We start from the raw sequence: 20,326 nt of genomic DNA, 5'->3' as shown, positions 1-20,326 counted from the left end.
CGTCCTCGTGCGCCAGGCTAAGCCTGATACAATTCAAGGTTTTGCACAGGGCGCATATGACCGGAGCAAGGCTCAGTAAATTTTTCGGGGTAGAGGATAGGTGTGGTAGATGCTCGAGAGGCCCAGCAAACCACACCCACATGTTTTGGTCATGCCTGGGCACTGCAGGGGTTCTGGGTGGGGGTGGCGAATGTGCTTTCGAAGGTGGTGGGGGTCCGGGTCGAGCCAGGCTGGGGGTTGGCTATATTCGGGGTTGCAGAAGAGCCGGGAGTGCAGGAGGCGAGAGAGGCTGATGTTTTGGCCTTTGCGTCCCTAGTAGCCCGGCGAAGAATATTGCTTATGTGGAAGGAAGCCAAACCCCCGGGCGTGGAGACCTGGATAAACGACATGGCAGGGTTTATAAAACTAGAACGGATAAAGTTTGTATTAAGGGGTTCGGCTCAAGGGTTCACCAGGCGGTGGCAACCGTTCATTGACTACCTCGCAGAACGATAAAGGAAATGGGAAGGCAACAGCAGCGACCCGGGGTGGGCGGGGTGGAGAGGAGAGCCCGGGCGGGTCCTCAGGGGTGTTTTTGTATAGATATTTGTACTTGGTTATGTATATTGGACTGTTTGATTTTATTATCTGGGAGAGATAATAAATTGATATTTTTGTTATGGCAGTTGCCATTTAGTTTATATATTATTTATTTATTTGTTAAAAACGGTCACTATTATTTATATTGTTTTATTGTTGTAAAAAGGGAAAAACCTTTGTATTGTTTTGTTTGGCCGAAAAATTTGAATAAAATATATATTTTTTAAATAAGCCGATGGTTTGCTGGATGGTCGGGGTCCTGTCCTGTAAATTGGAGCGACGCCAGTGGATGGGGAGTTCTCCCGTGTTTATAGATTTTTGAAAAATGCACTGTAACATATACAAACTCACTTGCTGCAGTTTTAAGGTGGTTTGAGATGTCGCCAGGAGCACAAGTTTCATGTTAATTAATGATTCCACATCATTTAACACTGAATTATTCTAAATCTGGGTTTAACTTTAGAGGTTTCTCAACATTCTAATTGCGCTGGTGAAATGTTGCTCTCAGTGGTAATAACATCCTAAATCCACCTAATAGCCAGGGGCGCTGTGCTCTCAGCGCCGGATCCAGGAACCATCTTGTTTACTCATTTCACTCGTTGGCGTTCATCCAGTTTCCCTTCCGATTGGTTAATGTCGGTGCCGCTGTCCCTCGCCCATTGGTTGATGTTGCCTCTCTTCTATTGGTTAAATGCTGCCCCGCATTGCAGTATTCCCACTTTCCATTGGTCCTTATCTGGCAGGCCGTCTGCTATTGGTTGTTGCCGGGATACGGCGGGGCGGCAGTGCCACGTCGCCCATGTTTGAGCCGCAAAGGGCGGAGCCAGAGAGAGTGCGGCGCTGGACGGGACCGGCTGATAGGTAAGTGACTGTCCCTCCCCCCCCCCCATCCCCGACAGACTGACCCCCCCATCCCCGACAGACACTCCTCCCAGACACCCCCCCCCCCCCCCCCCCATCCCTGACAGACCCCCCCATCCCTCACAGACACCCCTCCCATCCCCGACAGACACCCCCCCCATCCCTCACAGACACCCCCCCCATTCCTCACAGACACCCCCCATTCCTCACAGACACCCCCCATTCCTCACAGACACCCCCCCCATCCCTCACAGACACCCCCCCATCCCTCACAGACACCCCCCCATTCCTCACAGACACCCCCCCCCATCCCTCACAGACACCCCCCCCCATCCCTCACAGACACCCCCCCCAATCCCTCACAGACCCCCCCATCCCTCACAGACACCCCCCCCATTCCTCACAGACATCCCCCCCATCCCTCACAGACACCCCCCCATTCCTCACAGACACCCCCCTCACAGACCCCCCCCATCCCTCACAGACCCCCCCCCCACCCCCACACAGACACCCCCCATCCCCACACAGACACCCCCCCATCCCTCACAGACCCCCCCCATCCCTCACAGACACCCCCCCATTCCTCACAGACACCCCCCCCCCATTCCTCACAGACACCCCCCCCCATTCCTCACAGACACCCCCCCCCATCCCTCACAGACACCCCCCCCACCCCACCCCACCCCACCCCATCCCGAGACACTTTCCCATCCCGAGACACTTTCCCATCCCGAGACACTTTCCCATCCCGAGACACTTTCCCATCCCGAGACACTTTCCCATCCCGAGACACTTTCCCATCCCGAGACACTTTCCCATCCCGAGACACTTTCCCATCCCGAGACACTTTCCCATCCCGAGACACTTTCCCATCCCGAGACACTTTCCCATCCCGAGACACTTTCCCATCCCGAGACACTTTCCCATCCCGAGACACTTCCCCATCCCATCCCGAGACACTTCCCCATCCCATCCCGAGACACTTCCCCATCCCATCCCGAGACACTTCCCCATCCCATGCCCCCCCCCCCCCCCCCCCCGAGACATGAACCTGGAACCGACCATAGGAACATACATAGAAAATAGAAACAGGAGGAGGCTAGATGGCCCTTCAAGCCTATTCCGCTATTCATTATGGCTTCTCAAATTCAATACCCTGATTCTGATTCCACCCCCCCGCCCCCCCCCCCCCCCCCCATATACCGTGATCCCTTTAGCCCCAATAACTATATCTACTCCCTTCTTGAAATGACACAATGTTTTGGCCTCAACAACTTTCTGTGGTAGTGAATTCCACAGATTCACCACTCTCTGAGTGATGAAATTTATCCTCACCTCAGTCCTAAAAGGTTTACCCCTTATCCTCAATCTATGACCCTTAGTTCTGGACTCCCCCACCATCGGGAACATTCTTTCTGAATTTACCCCGTTGAATCCTGTTAGAATTTTATAAGTTTCTACGAGATCCCATCTCGCTCTTCTCAACTTCAATGAATATAATCCTAGCTGTCTCAGTTTCTCCTCATAGTCCTGACCCCTTTGGTGCACTCCCTCCATAGCAAGAATATCCTTACTCAGGCAAGGACACCAAAACTGCACATAATACCCCAGGCGTGGCCTCACCAGGACCCTATACAATTGCAGTAAAACATCTCTATTCCTATACTCTAATCCCCTCGCTATGAAGGCCAACATACCATTTGCCTTCTTTACTGTCTGCTGTACCTGCGCGCTTACTTTCACCGACTGATGCACGAGGACCTCCACATTAATAAAATCCGTCTCCGGGCTACTAGGGAGGCAAAGGCCAAGACGTCGGCCTCTTTTGCCCCCTGAACTCCCGGGTCTTCTGACACTCCAAAGATCGCTATCTCTGGACTCGGCACCACACGTGTGTTAAGCACCTTGGACATTGCCCTCGCGAACCCTTGCCAGAACTCTCTAAGCTCCGGGCATGCCCAAAACATGTGGACATGGTTTGCAGGGCTGCCCTTGCACCTCATACAGCTGTCTTCTACCCCAGAAAACTTGCTCATTCTCGCTACCATCATGTGTGCCCGGTGGACCACCTTAAATTGAATTAGACTGAGCCTGGCACATGAGGAGGAATTAACCCTGCCCAGGACCTCTGCCCACAGACCCGCTTCCAACTCCTCACCTAGCTCCTCCTCCCACTTGCCCTTGAGCTCCTCCACCGGGGTTTCCTCCGCCTCCTGTAGTTCCTGGTAGATATCCGTCACCTTCCCCTCCCCACCCAGGTGCCGGAGACCACCCTGTCCTGTATCCTCAGTGGCGGCAGCGTCAAAAAGGCCACTACCTGTTTTTTCATGAAGGCTCGTACTTGCAGATATTTAAAGACGTTTCCTGGTGGCAGATTAAATTTGTCCTCTAGCGCCTTCAAACTGGGAAAGAGTTCCGTCTATGAACAGATCTCCCATCCTTCTGATGCCTGCCCTCTGCCAGCTCTGGAACCCACCATTTATCCTACCCGGGACAAACCTGTGGTTGTTACATATCGGGGTCCAGACCGATGCTCCCTCCACCTTCTTGTACCTCCACTGTCCCCAGATCCGCAGTGTTGCCACCACCACCGGACTTGTGGAGTAACGGGTCGGCGAGAATGGCCTTGTGTCGCCTGAGTTGCGATCATTTGGTCTATTGATTCCTTCATCGGGGCCAGCATGTCCTTTTTAAGATCAGCAAAGCAGCCCCTAAGGAACTCCTGTTGCTCCTGTGATCACTGCGCCCATGCACCCTGGTCTATACCGGCCGCCATGCCATGCCTCGGCGCCCGCTCCGCACGCTTCTGTCTGTTGGGACTTAAAAGCTTCACCCCCTTGCTGAAGAGGGTCGCCTTGGGGGGAGGGTTCCTTTCTCTCGGTATCTCAACTTTGCCGAAAACACTGCACCCTCCAGCCACCACCACAGTCCTTACAAGCACCCAATATTGTATACAATCTTATATTAGAAACGGTACCGTGTTACCCAGCCCCACCGCCGCATTCTACCAAAGCTTAACTGTCCTTTAATTCAAGTCCAGTTTTTCTTGTTTGATGAATGACCACGCCTCGTCCGACGTCTCAAAATAGTGATGCCGTTCCTTGTACGTGACCCATAGCTTCGCTGGGTGTAGCATCCCAAATTTCACCCCCTTGCTGAAGAGGGTCGCCTTCACCCGGTTGAATCCAGCACACCTCTTGGCCAGCTCCGCACCCAGGTCCTTGTGTCGCCTGAGTTGCGATCATTTGGTCTATTGATTCCTTCATCGGGGCCAGCATGTCCTTTTTAAGATCAGCAAAGCAGCCCCTAAGGAACTCCTGTTGCTCCTGTGATCACTGCGCCCATGCACCCTGGTCTATACCGGCTGCCATGCCATGCCTCGGCGCCCGCTCCGCACGCTTCTGTCTGTTGGGACTTAAAAGCTTCACCCGGCCACTCCTGGTCCAGCTATCCATACAACAGAGAGGGAATCCTTTTGGCAGTGTTTGCTTCACCAATCTGCCCCAAAATGTCCGTGAAAACTCCTGAAAAAAGGTCCGAGAGTCCGTTCCAGACGGGAGCTGTCGAATGCACGACCTACTCCTCCATGGCCTCCACCGGAACTCTGCTAACCAACTTTCTATCCGTCTTAAGACACAACCCGCAATTCCATGAGCTTTAACTTTACATATTAATCTGCTATGTGAGACCTTGTTAAAGGCCATCTGAAAGTCTAAATAAACCACATCCATTGGTTCCCCCTGGTCAACTCTATGAGTTACATCCTCAAAGAATTGCAGTTGATATGTCAAGCATGATTTCCCTTTTGTAAATCCATGCTGACTTTGTCTGATTACACCACTACTTTCCAAATGTTGTCCTCAATGTCACTCACCTGAGGAAGGAGCAGCGCTCCGAAAGCTAGTGATTCGAAACAAACCTGTTGGACTTTAACCTGGTGTTGTAAGACTTCTTATTGTGAATAGTCTAGTTCAGCTTCAGACGCTAGGCAGGGAAGTGGTTGAATCAATGTCTAGGTCACAAAGTTTTCAAATGAAGGAAGTTTCTGCTCATCCAATACTAGACGTGTGACAAGCAACTTGTCAAATCGGAGACAATGGAGGTGTTGAGAGAAGTGGTAGAACTGGGTGTCATCACTGCACATGTTTAACTTAAAGGTGTGTTTTGTGCTAACGTGCCAAGAGGCAGCACATAGTTAGAATAAGAGGCCAATGTCTCAATTCTATTTGTGATTTTGATAAAGAGTTTGTTTCAATGCTGTAGAAGGGGCATAGACCTGATTGTAGGGTTTCAAACATGTGGGAATGATGGACAGGATTTGGGGTGGGTGACAACACGTTGAAGGACTTTGGAGGGGAAGGGAGGTTGGAGATGGGACAGTAGTTTGAAAGGATTAAGGAGATGTACGAAGATGGGAGGTTTGAAGGAGAGAGGGAGCCGCTAACAAGATCACTTAACCTGGGGACCATGTCGGGAAGTTGAGAGCTCAGCAGTTTTGTGGGGATGTAATTCTCCCTCCCCTGTCGGTATTGACTGTCACACTGCTGTGTGTCACCCTCCTGTTGCTGCTGGTACATTGAAGCAGTTTCAGGCTCTGTTCTTATACGTTAACCTCTGGATTATTGATTCAACTGCTGCTCTGCTTTCATTTTTACAGCTGACAATGAAAGCATTGATTCTGGTCGGAGGCTACGGCACGCGGTTACGGCCGCTGACACTCAGTGTTCCAAAACCGCTGGTGGACTTTTGCAACAAGCCCATTCTACTGCACCAAGTGGAAGCTTTGGCCAAGGTACAGTCATCACCTTCCAGTGAGGACAGAGATCAAAATGTGAGAGAATGGAGCACTCACACTCAAAGAGGAACTTCAGGATCTAGCAGTAACATTATGCCAATGTGTGACAATGATTGGCTGCGTATAGGGGCAAAGTTCGGGGCAGTGCATGTTCCCAAATTACCCTCCAATTGTTCCATTATATTTATTTTATTATATGAGCTTGTAGCCCTTTAACATTGTGCAAGTATTATATCTAATAATCTGCCACTTTCTTATATTGGTGCCAGAATATTTCAAACGATATTATGGATACACCAATATCTTTTAATGTTTTGGTTTTCTCTTTGGCATTGAGACCAAGATGGAAGAGACTAGTGACAGTGCTCGTTAACAGAGCTTTTTTCTTTTTTTTGTCATAAATTTAGAGTACCCAATTAATATCTTCCAAATAAGGGGCACTTTAGTGTGGCCAATCCATCTACCCTGCATATCTTTGGGTTGTGGGGGCTTAACACTTAAACACGGGGAGAATGTGCAAACTCCACACGGACAGGGACCCAGAGCCGGGATCGAACCTGGGACCTCAGCGCCGTGAGGCAGCAGGGCTAACCACTGCGCCACCGTGCTGCCCTCGTTAACACAGTTGATAATTAATTCAACAACCCGATTTGTTTCTTACATACCCGGAACAGATCTGCAGTCAGCACTACTTTACCCCTGTGTTATATAGTACAGCATCGCAGGGCAGAATCTCCAAAAGTGTTGCTTACTTCTAAACAGTTTGGTATCCTGATCCAATAAACTTTGCTCATTGTGTTATTCTTCAGCTGAAACTTCAGAACGAAGAGTGTTGTGACAGTGGGATGTATGTGCTTATCGGGGGCATTGAGTTAATCAGCCTGACAGTGCAGTCTATGACTCGGGGGAGAATGGGTGGATTTTTTCAGGGGGTAACAGATGAGTGTGAGAGGTGGGGGCCAGCGAATCACGTGCACATGTTTTGGGGTTACGAAAAATTGGGAAGATTTTGGGTGGGAGTATTTGCGGTCTTAGCCAGAATAGTGGAGGAGGAGGTGGACCTTTGGTGCCGATATTTGGGGTCTCCGAGAAGCTGGAGCTCATGGAGAGGAGTAAGGCCGATGTCATGGCCTTCGCCTCTCTGATTGCACGGCGGCGAATTTTGCTGGAGTGGCGGTCGGCATCGCCACCAGGGGTAGCGGCTCGGTTAGGTGACCTGTATGACTCCCTGCGTTTAGAGAAGATAAAGTATGAGTTGAGGGCTCTGTAAGGGGGTTTGAGAAAAGGTGGGGGATGTTTGTGACCGTGTTTGAGGGGCCGTTCGTCGTGGGGGGAGAGGGAAAATCTGTACAGACTGTATAGTTGATTGTTGAGAAGTATGTCTTCAGGGGTGTTTATTTGCTGTAACCTGTTTTGATACATGTGAAAAAACAAAGTGCAGTCTATGGACAGAAGGTTCTTGAGCCTTTCCCTTCCCGTGGATAACTGTTTGTTTCTGTTTTGAGCAGGCAGGTGTATCGCATGTGATCCTCGCTGTCAGCTATATGTCCGAGATGTTGGAGAAGGAGATGAAGGAACAGGAGCAGAAGGTAAGGAGGACAATGCTATGGCAGTGGGCTGGACTGTCTTCTGCACACTAATGTTTTCTGCAATCGTGCGAGACATTGTGAAAACATGAGCTAAATTCTGAAGTTCGCAGCCTGATTAAATGCTGATTGTTTGACTTACTTTCAAATGGAGGTTGGTGGAATTCACCTTCTGCGTCTGATTGGCTCTTTTTTGCTGAGCTATAGGGAAAGAATGTGGGACATGATTGGGTGCAGGAGAGAGAAGCGGGACTTAATCTACCCTGATAACCCCACTGAAATGTCTAAAGTCACTCTCCCTGAGAGTGAAAGAAAGAGCTTTGTTTTGAATGAAATGGCTGGAATTTAACTTCCAGTAAATTGAGCGGTCAGTCTGGATCCTGTGATAGCTCTTTGGATATCGTGCTTTGGGGTGTTGAGTCATACATACTGGTGCGGCTGAAGGTTAAATCAATTCGCTGATCTCGATTCATCCTTTGTCAGGAACTGCAGTTGGCCTCAGCACACGTGAGGTCAGAGACTCCTGCTGACTGGTGAGGATTAATTAGTGGAGATCCTCCCATTGTCTTTTCGCCTGCTGGCCCTCACTGTTGTGAGACCTGTGTGAAGGCGGCTTCTTGGGGGAGATACCAGCGGGAAAATCTGATTGGAATGACAAAGACAATGAGTGCACTTCCCCTCCTGGTCCCCATGTTACCTGATGTTGTTAACAAGTCTTCCTCTTTAGGTTCTGCTCTCTCTCCTTTGATTCTGCTGCCATCACTACTCTCCACAAAAAAAGAAGACAAACCCTTGGATCACACTGTCCTGGCAAATTATCATCCCATCTGCAGAATGCTTTGCTGCGAACAGATTTCTACCCCTGTGACAGGATCATAACCGCTCCTTTCAAAGTCACAAATGACATCCTTTTGAGACAGTGACAAAGGGAAACTTTCTTTTTATGCCCCTCTCAACGGGTCCGCAACCTTTGACACCATCCTTTCCAACGTCTCTTCACTGCCATTCAACTGGATGGGGCTGCTCACACCTGATTCATTTCCTATCTGAGTAGTTGTATTCAGAGTAACAGAATGTTGTGGTTTCTCTTTTCTGTTCCTGTATGGTTAACTTTGGTGCTCCTCATGGGTCCATCCTTTGCCCCTTCCTATTTCTCATTTACCAAGGTGCATTAATGTACACTGATGTCGTCCAGCTGGACCTCACCACCATCTCCTTGGATATCGCCACTGTCACTAAATTATCAAAATGCATATCCGATATCCAGTACTGCTTGAGCAGAAACCCAACCCCACACGATCACTAACACTAAACCCCAACCCCACATTCATACCATCACTAAAACCCAACCCCACACCATCACTAAAACCCAACCCCACACCATCACTAAAACCCAACCCCACACCATTACTAAAACCCAACCCCACACCATTACTAAAACCCAACCCCACACCATTAATAAAACCCAACCCCACACCATTACTAAAACCCAACCCCACACCATTACTAAAACCCAACCCCACACCATTACTAAAACCCAACCCCACACCATCACTAAAACCCAACCCCACACCATCACTAAAACCCAACCCCACACCATCACTAAAACCCAACCCCACACCATCACTAAAACCCAACCCCATACCATCACTAATACCCAACCCCGCACCATCACTAAAACCCAACCCCACACCATCATTAAAACCCAACCCCACACCTTCACTGAAACCCAACCCCACAACCGCACCGTCACTGTAACCCAACCCCACACCCGCACCGTCACTAAAACCCAACCCCACACCCAAACCGTCATTAAAACCCAACTCCACACCCAAACCATCACCGATACACAACCCCACACCCAAACCATTGCTGAAACCCAACCCCAAGCCATCACTGAAACCCAACCCCACACCATTAATAAAACCCAACCCCACACCATCACTAAAACCCAACTCCACACCTTCACTGAAACCCAACTCCACAACCGCACCATCACCGTAACCCAACCCCACACCCGCACCATCGCTAAAACCCAACCCCACACCCGCACCGTCACTAAAACCCAACCCCACACCCAAACCACCATTAAAACCCAACTCCACACCCAAACCATCACCGATACCCAACCCCACACCCAAACCATTACTAAAACCCAACCCCACACCATTACTAAAACCCAACCCCACACCTTCACTGAAACCCAACCCCACAACCGCACCATCACCGTAACCCAACCCCACACCCGCACCATCGCTAAAACCCAACCCCACACCCAAACCATCATTAAAACCCAAACCATCACCGATACCCAACCCCACACCCAAACCATTGCTGAAACCCAACCCCAAGCCATCACTGAAACCCAACCCCAAGCCATCACTGAAACCCAACCCCACACCATTACTAAAACCCAACCCCAAACCATCACTAAAACCCAACCCCACAACCGCACCATCACCGTAACCCAACCCCACACCCGCACCATCGCTAAAACCCAACCCCACACCCGCTCCGTCACTAAAACCCAACCCCACACCCAAACCATCATTAAAACCCAACTCCACACCCAAACCATCACCGATACCCAACCCCACACCCAAACCATCACTAAAACCCAACCCCACACCATTACTAAAACCCAACCCCACACCATTACTAAAACCCAACCCCACACCTTCACTGAAACCCAACCCCACACCTTCACTGAAACCCAACCCCACAACCGCACCCTCACCGTAACCCAACCCCACACCCGCACCATCGCTAAAACCCAACCCCCCACCCGCACCATCACTAAAACCCAACCCCACACCCAAACCATCATTAAAACCCAACTCCACACCCAAACCATCACCGATACCCACACCCACACCATCATTAAAACCCACACCCACACCATCATTAAAACCCAACCCCACACCATTACTAAAACCCAACCCCACACCATTACTAAAACCCAACCTCACACCTTCACTGAAACCCAACCCCACACCCAAACCGTCATTAAAACCCAACTCCACACCCAAACCATCACCGATACCCAACTCCACACCCAAACCATTACTAAAACCCAACCCCCACCATTACTAAAACTCAACCCCACACCTTCACTAAAACCCAACCCCACACCATCACTAAAACCCAACCCCACACCTTCACTAAAACCCAACCCCACACCCAAACCATCATTAAAACCCAACTCCACACCCAAACCATCACCGATACCCAACCCCACACCCAAACCATTGCTGAAACCCAACCCCAAGCCATCACTGAAACCCAACCTCACACCCACACCATCACTAAAACACAAACCCACACCATTACTAAAACCCACCGCACGCCCACACCATCACTAAAACCCAACACCATCACTAAAACTCAACCCCACGCCCACACCATCACTGAAACCCAACCTCACACCTGCACCATCACTAAAACACAAACCCACACCATTACTAAAACCCAACGCACGCCCACACCATTACTAAAACCCAACCCACGTCCACACCATCACTAAAACCCAACCCCACATCATCACTAAAATCCAATCCCACACCCAAACCATCACTAAAACCCAACCCCAAACCATCACTAGAACCCAACCCCTATGCTCGCTGATCTACAGTGGCTCTGGGTTCAGCAATGTTTCAGCAAAGCCCCACAAAAAACAATGTGACAATGACCAGATAATCTGTTTGTAATGTTGGCTGAGGATAAATATTGGCCTCCTTTTTCGAATAGCGCCATTAGCCTTTTACATCCACTTGAGATGGCACACCGATCTTTCGTTTAGTCTCTCATCTTAAAGACGTCATCTGCAACTGTGGAGCATTCCCTCAGTACCGCACGAGTGTCTGCCTTTATCACGTACTCTGGTCTCAGGAATTGGGCTTGGATGGTGAGTGTGTAGCCACCCGAGCCGTGGCTGCCAGGCATAAGTGTAGGTGTTGGGTGAGCACTAGTCCTGGCTGCTTGGACATCCATCTCTGTCTCTATGCTCACCTTCAATGAATGCCTACGTGATGGATGAGGCGCAGGAAGGAAGGAAGCACAAGTTATTGTGTATTCTTCACTCACCAACTGTCTTGTGTGTTTTTTTCAGCTGGGTATTCGTATCTCTCTCTCACATGAAAAGGAGCCTTTGGGAACAGGTAAGAACCATGCCACATCTGTCAATATATTGCAACGAAAGGGTTGCGCTCACTTTTCTGATCTTTCACACCTTCGGCCTGAGGGGAGTTGGGGAGATGCACAGTTGTAATTTCTCACTAGCTTTGATCGATAGTATTTGTCCCCATTAGACTCCTGGCTTCTCCCCTTTGCACTCTCAATGTCACATGAAACTTTCCTGAATGTCATTAACCCCAGTGCTATTCTGATTTGAATCTCTTTCAGAATTGGATTAAGTATTGTATCTGTTATGGGCTGGTTTATAGCACAAGAAAAGAACAGGAAGAAGCCATTCAGCCCTTCAATCTTCTCTGCTGTTCAGATGGGTCACGGTTGATCTGTGCCACAAGCTCATCCACTGCCTCTTCCCCATTTCCATCTTGACCGTTACCAAAATCTAGCCATTGCCATCTTGGCATGGTCCGATTGAAAACCACTGTCATCAACTGGCAGGATATGGTTCCCTGCAGGACATTTCTCCAACCTGGGGTTCTCCCTGAGGGGAGAGGAGATGCCTGCCATTTGAAGTGGAGTGAGAATTGGCGGTTAAGCCATTGCCTGACTGCTCACTTGCTTAATAAATGATTGTGTGACAATGCAACCTGGAGAAAGAATGGGTAGCACAAGGCGGAGAGGAACCTGTCAGACCGAGTATGTGACTGCTGGATGGTGATTGTGAATCTTGGTGTGTAAGGGCCCTCCTGTTGGAGCATGTGGCACTAGCTGGCCTTTTTCACTGTTGTGTTTGCAGCTGGACCCCTGGCTCTGGCCCGTGAGCTGATCACTAGCAGCTTGGAACCTTTCTTTGTCCTAAACAGCGACGTGATCTGTGAGTTCCCCTTCGAGGAGATGGTCCGCTTTCACAAGCATCATGGAAAGGAGGGTACCATCGTGGTAAGTGATGAGACGGTGGCATAGTGGGAGTGCCGCTGGGCTAGTAATCCAGAGGACCGGGCTAATGCTCTGGGGTCATGGGTTCAAATCCCACCATGGCAACTGGTGGAATTTAAATTCAATTATTAATCTGGAACTAAAAACTAATCTCGGTAATGGTGACTCAGATTGTAGTAAAAACCCATCTGGTTCATAAGGGCAAGCCTTCCTTAGCTGGCCTGGCCTACATGTGAATCCAGACCCACAGCAATGTGGTTGACTCTTAACTGCCCTCTGAAATGATTAAGCAAGCCACTCTGTTCAAGGGCAATTAGGGATGGGCAATAAATACTGGCCTTGTCCTCAAAAAAACAATTACCGTACCTTTGGCTGCCCTTGTGACCACGGTGATGTCCATCAGAAAACCTGTCCTCTTGTATCACATGCAAAGTTAAAGCCTGAACAGCAAGCTATGCAAGCTATTGTCTGGATTTAAGTAAGGGTGTTCCTCCTAAACAACCCTCTCATGGACTGACCTGATTAATACTACACTCCTGTATGCTTCACCCGATGCCAGTGTCTATGTATTTGCATTGTGTACCTTGTGTTGCCCTATTATATATTTTCTTTTTGTTTCATGTACTAAATGATCTGTTTGAGTTGCTCACAGAAAGATACTTTTAACTGTACCTCGGTACACGTGACAACAAACAAATCCAATCCAATCCTTGCAATAGTGGAGCTAACTGCTCTCTATCCCAGCAACTGAACAATGTTTCAAGAGAGGCTGAAAGACAGAAGTGTTTTGTAAAGGTCCCCCACACCGCAGGCCCTTGCACCCTCTGTATGATAATTAATAGAATTTACAGTGCAGAAGGAGGCCATTCGGCCCATCGAGTCTGCACCGGCTCTTGGAAAGAGCACCCTACCCAAGGTCAACACCTCCACCCTATCCCCATAACCCAGTAACCCCACCCAACACTAAGGGCAATTTTGGACACTAAGGGCAATTTATCATGGCCAATCCACATAACCTGCACATCTTTGGACTGTGGGAGGAACAGGAGCACCCGGAGGAAACCCACGCACACACGGGATGTGCAGACTCCACACAGACAGTGACCCAAGCCGAAATCGAACCTGGGACCCTGGAGCTGTGAAGCAATTGTGCTATCCACAATGCTCCCGTGCTGCAAGATAATAACTGATCCATATTTATCATTTTGACAGGTCACCAGAGTAGAGGAACCATCCAAATACGGGGTTGTGATATATGAAGCAGAGATTGGACGGATACATCGATTTGTGGAAAAGCCTCAAGTGTTTGTGTCTAACAAGATCAATGCTGGGATGTATATATTCAGCCCCACCATTCTGAACAGGATCCAGGTATTATACCCTTTACAACTAACTTCACTTCAACAATTTCTTTACCAAGTGAGGAGGGGCATTTCAGGCAGATGGTCTTGAACCTCAACTGCCTTTTGTTCCCACTCCCTGATAAACATTATTTTGGTGTACATTAAAGACAGTACTTGGTGTAATTCATACCCCTACTAACAGGCAGCCTGAACAACAGGAGAACATTTCACACACGTCAAAGTGAAAGATGTTAATACTGAGAAATGGAGAATCAAACCCTATTATATTAGATATAGTCACAGTGGAATGTGCAATAAAGCTCTCTAAACTGTCTATATCAAGCACTCTCAGGACAGGTCCAGCACGTGGTTAGATACAGAGTATACTCCCTCTTCACTATCCCCATCAAGCACTCCCAGGACTGGTACAGGACAGGGTTAGCTACAGAGTAAACTCCTTCTACACTGCCCTCTGTGTGGTTGGGATTGAGGGTGGCATGGTGGTGCAGTGGTTAGCACCCGAGGACCCAGGTTCGATCTGGGTCACAGTCCATGTGGAGTTTGCACATTCCCCCGTGTTTGCGTGGGTCTCATCCCCACAACCCAAAGATATGCAGGGTAGGTGGATTGACCACACTAATTTGCCCCTTAATTGGAAAACAAAAAGAATTGGGTACTCTAAATTTGTATGGAAAAGAAAAGGATTGAATCCCAATGTTTGCACCAACTAGAACTGTGGCTGGTTTACGTGGTCTTCATAATTAGGAATTTATTAATGTATTTGGTACCAGATGTATCTGTAAATGATTGTTAATGATTTAAATCAGTGACTTCACTTCTGAAAGAAAGGTATTCAGCGGATGTTTTTCTCTTAGTCCAACCTGGATTGCTCATATCTGGGATCCTGACTTTACTGTGAAAGTAATGAAAGTCCTGATCTCCTCACACATAAAAAAAATATTGTGATTAGAAAACGGGAAGGAAGCTCTGTTCCTCTAACTTCTACTCTGCTCCAGTTGCCTCAGACACTGATTACTTGTCCTGAGCGATTAGCAATGCCGCAAGTGGACCCTGGGGTCCGTGTGAGAAGGGGGACGCCGGGGTCCGTGTGAGAAGGGGGACGCCGGGGTCCGTGTGAGAAGGGGGACGCCGGGGTCCGTGTGAGAAGGGGGACGCCGGGGTCCGTGTGAGAAGGGGGACCCCCGGGGTCCGTGTGAGAAGGGGGACCCCCGGGGTCCGTGTGAGAAGGGGGACCCCCGGGGTCCGTGTGAGAAGGGGGACCCCCGGGGTCCGTGTGAGAAGGGGGACCCCCGGGGTCCGTGTGAGAAGGGGGACCCCCGGGGTCCGTGTGAGAAGGGGGACCCCCGGGGTCCGTGTGAGAAGGGGGACCCCCGGGGTCCGTGTGAGAAGGGGGACCCCCGGGGTCCGTGTGAGAAGGGGGACCCCCGGGGTCCGTGTGAGAAGGGGGACCCCCGGGGTCCGTGTGAGAAGGGGGACCCCCGGGGTCCGTGTGAGAAGGGGGACCCCCGGGGTCCGTGTGAGAAGGGGGACCCCCGGGGTCCGTGTGAGAAGGGGGACCCCCGGGGTCCGTGTGAGAAGGGGGACCCCCGGGGTCCGTGTGAGAAGGGGGACCCCCGGGGTCCGTGTGAGAAGGGGGACCCCCGGGGTCCGTGTGAGAAGGGGGACCCCCGGGGTCCGTGTGAGAAGGGGGACCCCCGGGGTCCGTGTGAGAAGGGGGACCCCCGGGGTCCGTGTGAGAAGGTGGACCCCCGGGGTCCGTGTGAGAAGGGGGACCCCCGGGGTCCGTGTGAGAAGGGGGACCCCCGGGGTCCGTGTGAGAAGGGGGACCCCCGGGGTCCGTGTGAGAAGGGGGACCCCCGGGGTCCGTGTGAGAAGGGGGACCCCCGGGGTCCGTGTGAGAAGGGGGACCCCCGGGGTCCGTGTGAGAAGGGGGACCCCCGGGGTCCGTGTGAGAAGGGGGACCCCCGGGGTCCGTGTGAGAAGGGGGACCCCCGGGGTCCGTGTGAGAAGGGGGACCCCCGGGGTCCGTGTGAGAAGGGGGACCCCCGGGGTCCGTGTGAGAAGGGGGACCCCCGGGGTCCGTGTGAGAAGGGGGACCCCCGGGGTCCGTGTGAGAAGGGGGACCCCCGGGGTCCGTGTGAGAAGGGGGACCCCCGGGGTCCGTGTGAGAAGGGGGACCCCCGGGGTCCGTGTGAGAAGGGGGACCCCCGGGGTCCGTGTGAGAAGGGGGACCCCCGGGGTCCGTGTGAGAAGGGGGACCCCCGGGGTCCGTGTGAGAAGGAGGACCCCCGGGGTCCGTGTGAGAAGGGGGACCCCCGGGGTCCGTGTGAGAAGGGGGACCCCCGGGGTCCGTGTGAGAAGGGGGACCCCCGGGGTCCGTGTGAGAAGGGGGACCCCCGGGGTCCGTGTGAGAAGGGGGACCCCCGGGGTCCGTGTGAGAAGGGGGACCCCCGGGGTCCGTGTGAGAAGGGGGACCCCCCGGGGTCCGTGTGAGAAGGGGGACCCCCGGGGTCCGTGTGAGAAGGGGGACCCCCGGGGTCCGTGTGAGAAGGGGGACCCCCGGGGTCCGTGTGAGAAGGGGGACCCCCGGGGTCCGTGTGAGAAGGGGGACCCCCGGGGTCCGTGTGAGAAGGGGGACGCCGGGGTCCGTGTGAGAAGGGGGACCCCCGGGGTCCGTGTGAGAAGGGGGACGCCGGGGTCCGTGTGAGAAGGGGGACGCCGGGGTCCGTGTGAGAAGGGGGACGCCGGGGTCCGTGTGAGAAGGGGGACGCCGGGGTCCGTGTGAGAAGGGGGACGCCGGGGTCCGTGTGAGAAGGGGGACGCCGGGGTCCGTGTGAGAAGGGGGACGCCGGGGTCCGTGTGAGAAGGGGGACGCCGGGGTCCGTGTGAGAAGGGAAACCCCGCAGTCCATGATCCGGTAAGGGTTTAGTACTGAACAGGATGTGCATGTGAATCTGGCTTGGTTGGGATGCCCTCCACAATCAAACAGCTAATTTTGGGGGGCCAAAATCTGAAGAGTGGTTAGGGTGTCTGAAGGACCAGAGTAATAACAAAATAGTGTGGATGGTGAAAATCAAGTTAATGTTTCAACTGACTCTTCAGAACTGAAGAGAAGTAGAAATGTGATGGGTTTTATGCTGCTGAGAAAGTGGGGATGGGGATGAGGGGATGATCAGGTGGAGCAAAAGGGAAGGTCTGGGATAGCGCAGAGGGTGGGAGAGATTAAATGACAAAGATGTCATGGAACAAAAGACAAAGAGCATGATACTGGTGTCCCAGTGCTGTATCTGAATAAAAGACCTCTTTTCCCGGGACGATGGAAGTAAATTAGAATTCCCCCATGCCAGGGGGTTCTGCCAGTTTGAGATGTCTTGTATAGTGTGAGTGTGATTAACAGGATGGGTAAAGTGTGGGCAGGTCTTGTATATTTGACAGGAGGGAAAGCGGGGGTGGCAGAATGCTGCTGTGAGCCACATCAGCTGTGTAATGAACCATTAAAGTGACTGGGAGTCTGTGAGCCCACAGGTACTGTGGGAGGAACGTTGGTTGGTCCTGTTAATGGTGCTGACTCTATGGTCCTCCGTCTCTCTGCAGCTCAGGCCGACCTCCATAGAGAAGGAGATTTTCCCCATGATGGCACAAGAGGGACAGTTGTATGCCATGGAGCTGCAAGGTGAGGAATGCACTCAGTGGGGCAGAGACTCTTTCTGAACCCCGCAGAGTATTTGAGCTTCAAGTCTGATCACTGTGAACTGATAATCCAACACCTTTTCTTCCCCCCCCTGCACCTCCACACAAACATGCCAGTTCTTTCTCACCCATATCTAAAGAAGCAGTGATCATTTAGATGAAGGTCCACAATCTATTCAATCACAAAGGACATTGTGACCTCTCCAATGTTCAAGAGCGCACAGATTGTAATCGGATGTCACCTCCCAATTCTGGAGTCTTCACTGCTGTCTCAAATGAGATCAGTTTGCAAAGCACAGGCCAGTGATTGCTGTAACTTGTCTTAATTCAGGCACAAGACTCCTCAAGTTCAAATTTCTCACTTTCTCTGTGCTGGGAGAATTTTTACAATTGAGGGTAGGAAATCACATAATCGATGGTGTACACTGCAAAGCTTACTCATCTGGCATTCTCTCGTTTGCTGATATCTGCATTGGTGTACGTTGCACAAAGAGGCAGCGTTGAGGTGGGGTCTGACCCTGAGGAAGGGCCCTACCCATGGAAGAAATACAGAAAATTGATCTCCATTTTAAAATAAAAATCTTTATTGTCACAAGTAGGCTTACATTAACACTGCAATGAAGTTACTGTGAAAAGCCCCTAGTCGCCACATTCCGGCACCTGTTCGGGTACACAGAGGGAGAATTCAGAATATCCAAATTACCAAATAGCACGTCTTTCGGGACTTGTGGGAGGAAACCCACGCAGACACAGGGAGAACGTGTAGACGCCACACAGGCAGTGACCCAAGCCAGGAATTGAAATGGCACTCTGGAGCTGTAAAGCACCAGTGCTAACCACTGTGCAACCCGGAAATGCAGAGCAAAGGGGCCTCATGTTCACATGACAGCTAGGTCACTTCAAAGTGAATTTGGGAAGTCTAGTGGAAACCAGGAACTCTCTTGCAAAAGGTTGTGGGGTTTAACTGGAGCTTTCAAAGTTCATGTCGATTGATTCAGGACACAAACGGAAGAGAATTCACAGGAAAACCGGAGTGTGGGGAGGAATAAGAATTCTTTTTACTCTTAACGATTTGTCATGTCCTAGAATGTTCTGCCTCAAAGGACAGTGGAAGCAGATTCACTATTAACATTCAAAAGGGAATTAGATAAGTATTGACAATAAACATTTGTGACACAATGGGGGAGGGCCAGGGCAATGGGACTGAGAGCTGGCACAAGTGTGATGGATTGAATGGCCTCCCCGTGCTGCTGTCTACCTAAAGGTGATGATTTGTGAAGCGCGAGGCAGAATGTACTATTGGATTGTGTCCGGGATTGAAATCGTCTGAGGGAGCTCAAATTCAGGGATGAAGGATTGTGGTAAAGTTTTGGAAAATTCTGCATTTGTTTGCTTTGTATATAGGGTTCTGGATGGACATTGGGCAGCCCAAAGACTTCCTGACAGGGATGTGCATGTACCTGCAGTCCCTGCGACACAAAGCACCAGACAGACTGCACCAAGGACCTGGCATTGTCGGAAATGTCCTGGTGGTAAGTCTCTGTTAGAGAGCTTTTCACCTGACATCAATTTATCTTCTTCACTCTGGGTCATTGGGCTGTCATTGCTGCTTACTTCAATCCAATCATGATGCCTTCTGCTTAATTCTCTGCTATCTCAGCATTTGCTCAGCTTGGCCAGATGCTGCTTCTAGATAGAGAGTTAGATCTCATGGATTTTTCCAACACTCACTCTCTCAATTAGTCGGAGTATTTCACCATCTCCCTGACCTAAAGCACCTTCCTCACTGAGTTTGGCATCAATCCTGTGAGGAGCCGTGGACACCTGGCCTGCATCAGTTGGTTCAGTGGACCTGGAAATGGGGGAGCCTCGACTTTGGTTAAATGTCAGTGTGAAGAATTGGGTAGGTTGAAGTTGAGCTTACTGCTGATTGGAGTCACACACCCATAGCACAGCAGCATTTAAAACAATGTTTTTTATTCCAAACATACTCAAAAAAACATTCACATTGCACCAACGAAACATAATACGTACAGTTTGTTCATTTTCCCCCTTTTAATATTCCCCCCCCCCCCCCCCCCCGCGACAAACAAATCCTCAAACATGGACAGAAACAGCCTCCACTGTATGCAGAACCCCACCTCTGCATCCCTATGGGCAAACTTAATCCTCGCCAACCTGACAAACTCATACGTCTCCCAACATGCTCCCAACCCACTGTGACACGGCTGACCACCAATTTAACAGAATCCGTTTGGCAGGCAATCCCCTTTCCGTCCTACACCCCTGGCACCTCACAGAAATCACACCATAGGGCCCTAAATCATCTTAACCCCGACAATCCCCAACAAACTCTCAAACACCACCTATCAGAAGCTGTCCAA

At 50.8% G+C, this 20,326-nt stretch overlaps 1 protein-coding gene across 3 annotated transcripts in view; it reads left to right on the top strand.

The window, feature by feature from the left end:
• The first annotated feature begins 1,339 nt into the window (after positions 1–1,339).
• The window catches only part of gmppb (GDP-mannose pyrophosphorylase B), a 31,778-nt gene continuing 12,791 nt past the window's right edge, over positions 1,340–20,326 (top strand). The window contains exons 1-8 of one of the 3 annotated variants that reach the window (XM_072472030.1): positions 1,340–1,440; positions 6,098–6,232; positions 7,744–7,824; positions 11,930–11,978; positions 12,749–12,891; positions 14,101–14,259; positions 17,847–17,925; positions 19,347–19,474. In XM_072472030.1, the coding sequence (XP_072328131.1) occupies positions 6,104–6,232; positions 7,744–7,824; positions 11,930–11,978; positions 12,749–12,891; positions 14,101–14,259; positions 17,847–17,925; positions 19,347–19,474 (768 nt within the window). In that variant the 5' untranslated portion in view covers positions 1,340–1,440; positions 6,098–6,103. Of the gene's footprint in view, positions 1,441–4,814; positions 5,383–5,575; positions 5,598–6,097; positions 6,233–7,743; positions 7,825–11,929; positions 11,979–12,748; positions 12,892–14,100; positions 14,260–17,846; positions 17,926–19,346; positions 19,475–20,326 lie in introns of those variants that run through there. The other 2 variants (XM_072472031.1, XM_072472029.1) reach the window with 2 other exon arrangements.

This window comes from Scyliorhinus torazame, chromosome 13, assembly GCF_047496885.1.
Source record: "Scyliorhinus torazame isolate Kashiwa2021f chromosome 13, sScyTor2.1, whole genome shotgun sequence".
Classification (NCBI taxonomy): Eukaryota; Metazoa; Chordata; class Chondrichthyes; order Carcharhiniformes; family Scyliorhinidae; genus Scyliorhinus; species Scyliorhinus torazame.
The sequence above is the reverse complement of the archived record's forward strand: the minus strand, read 5'-3'. Positions and strand labels throughout refer to the sequence as shown.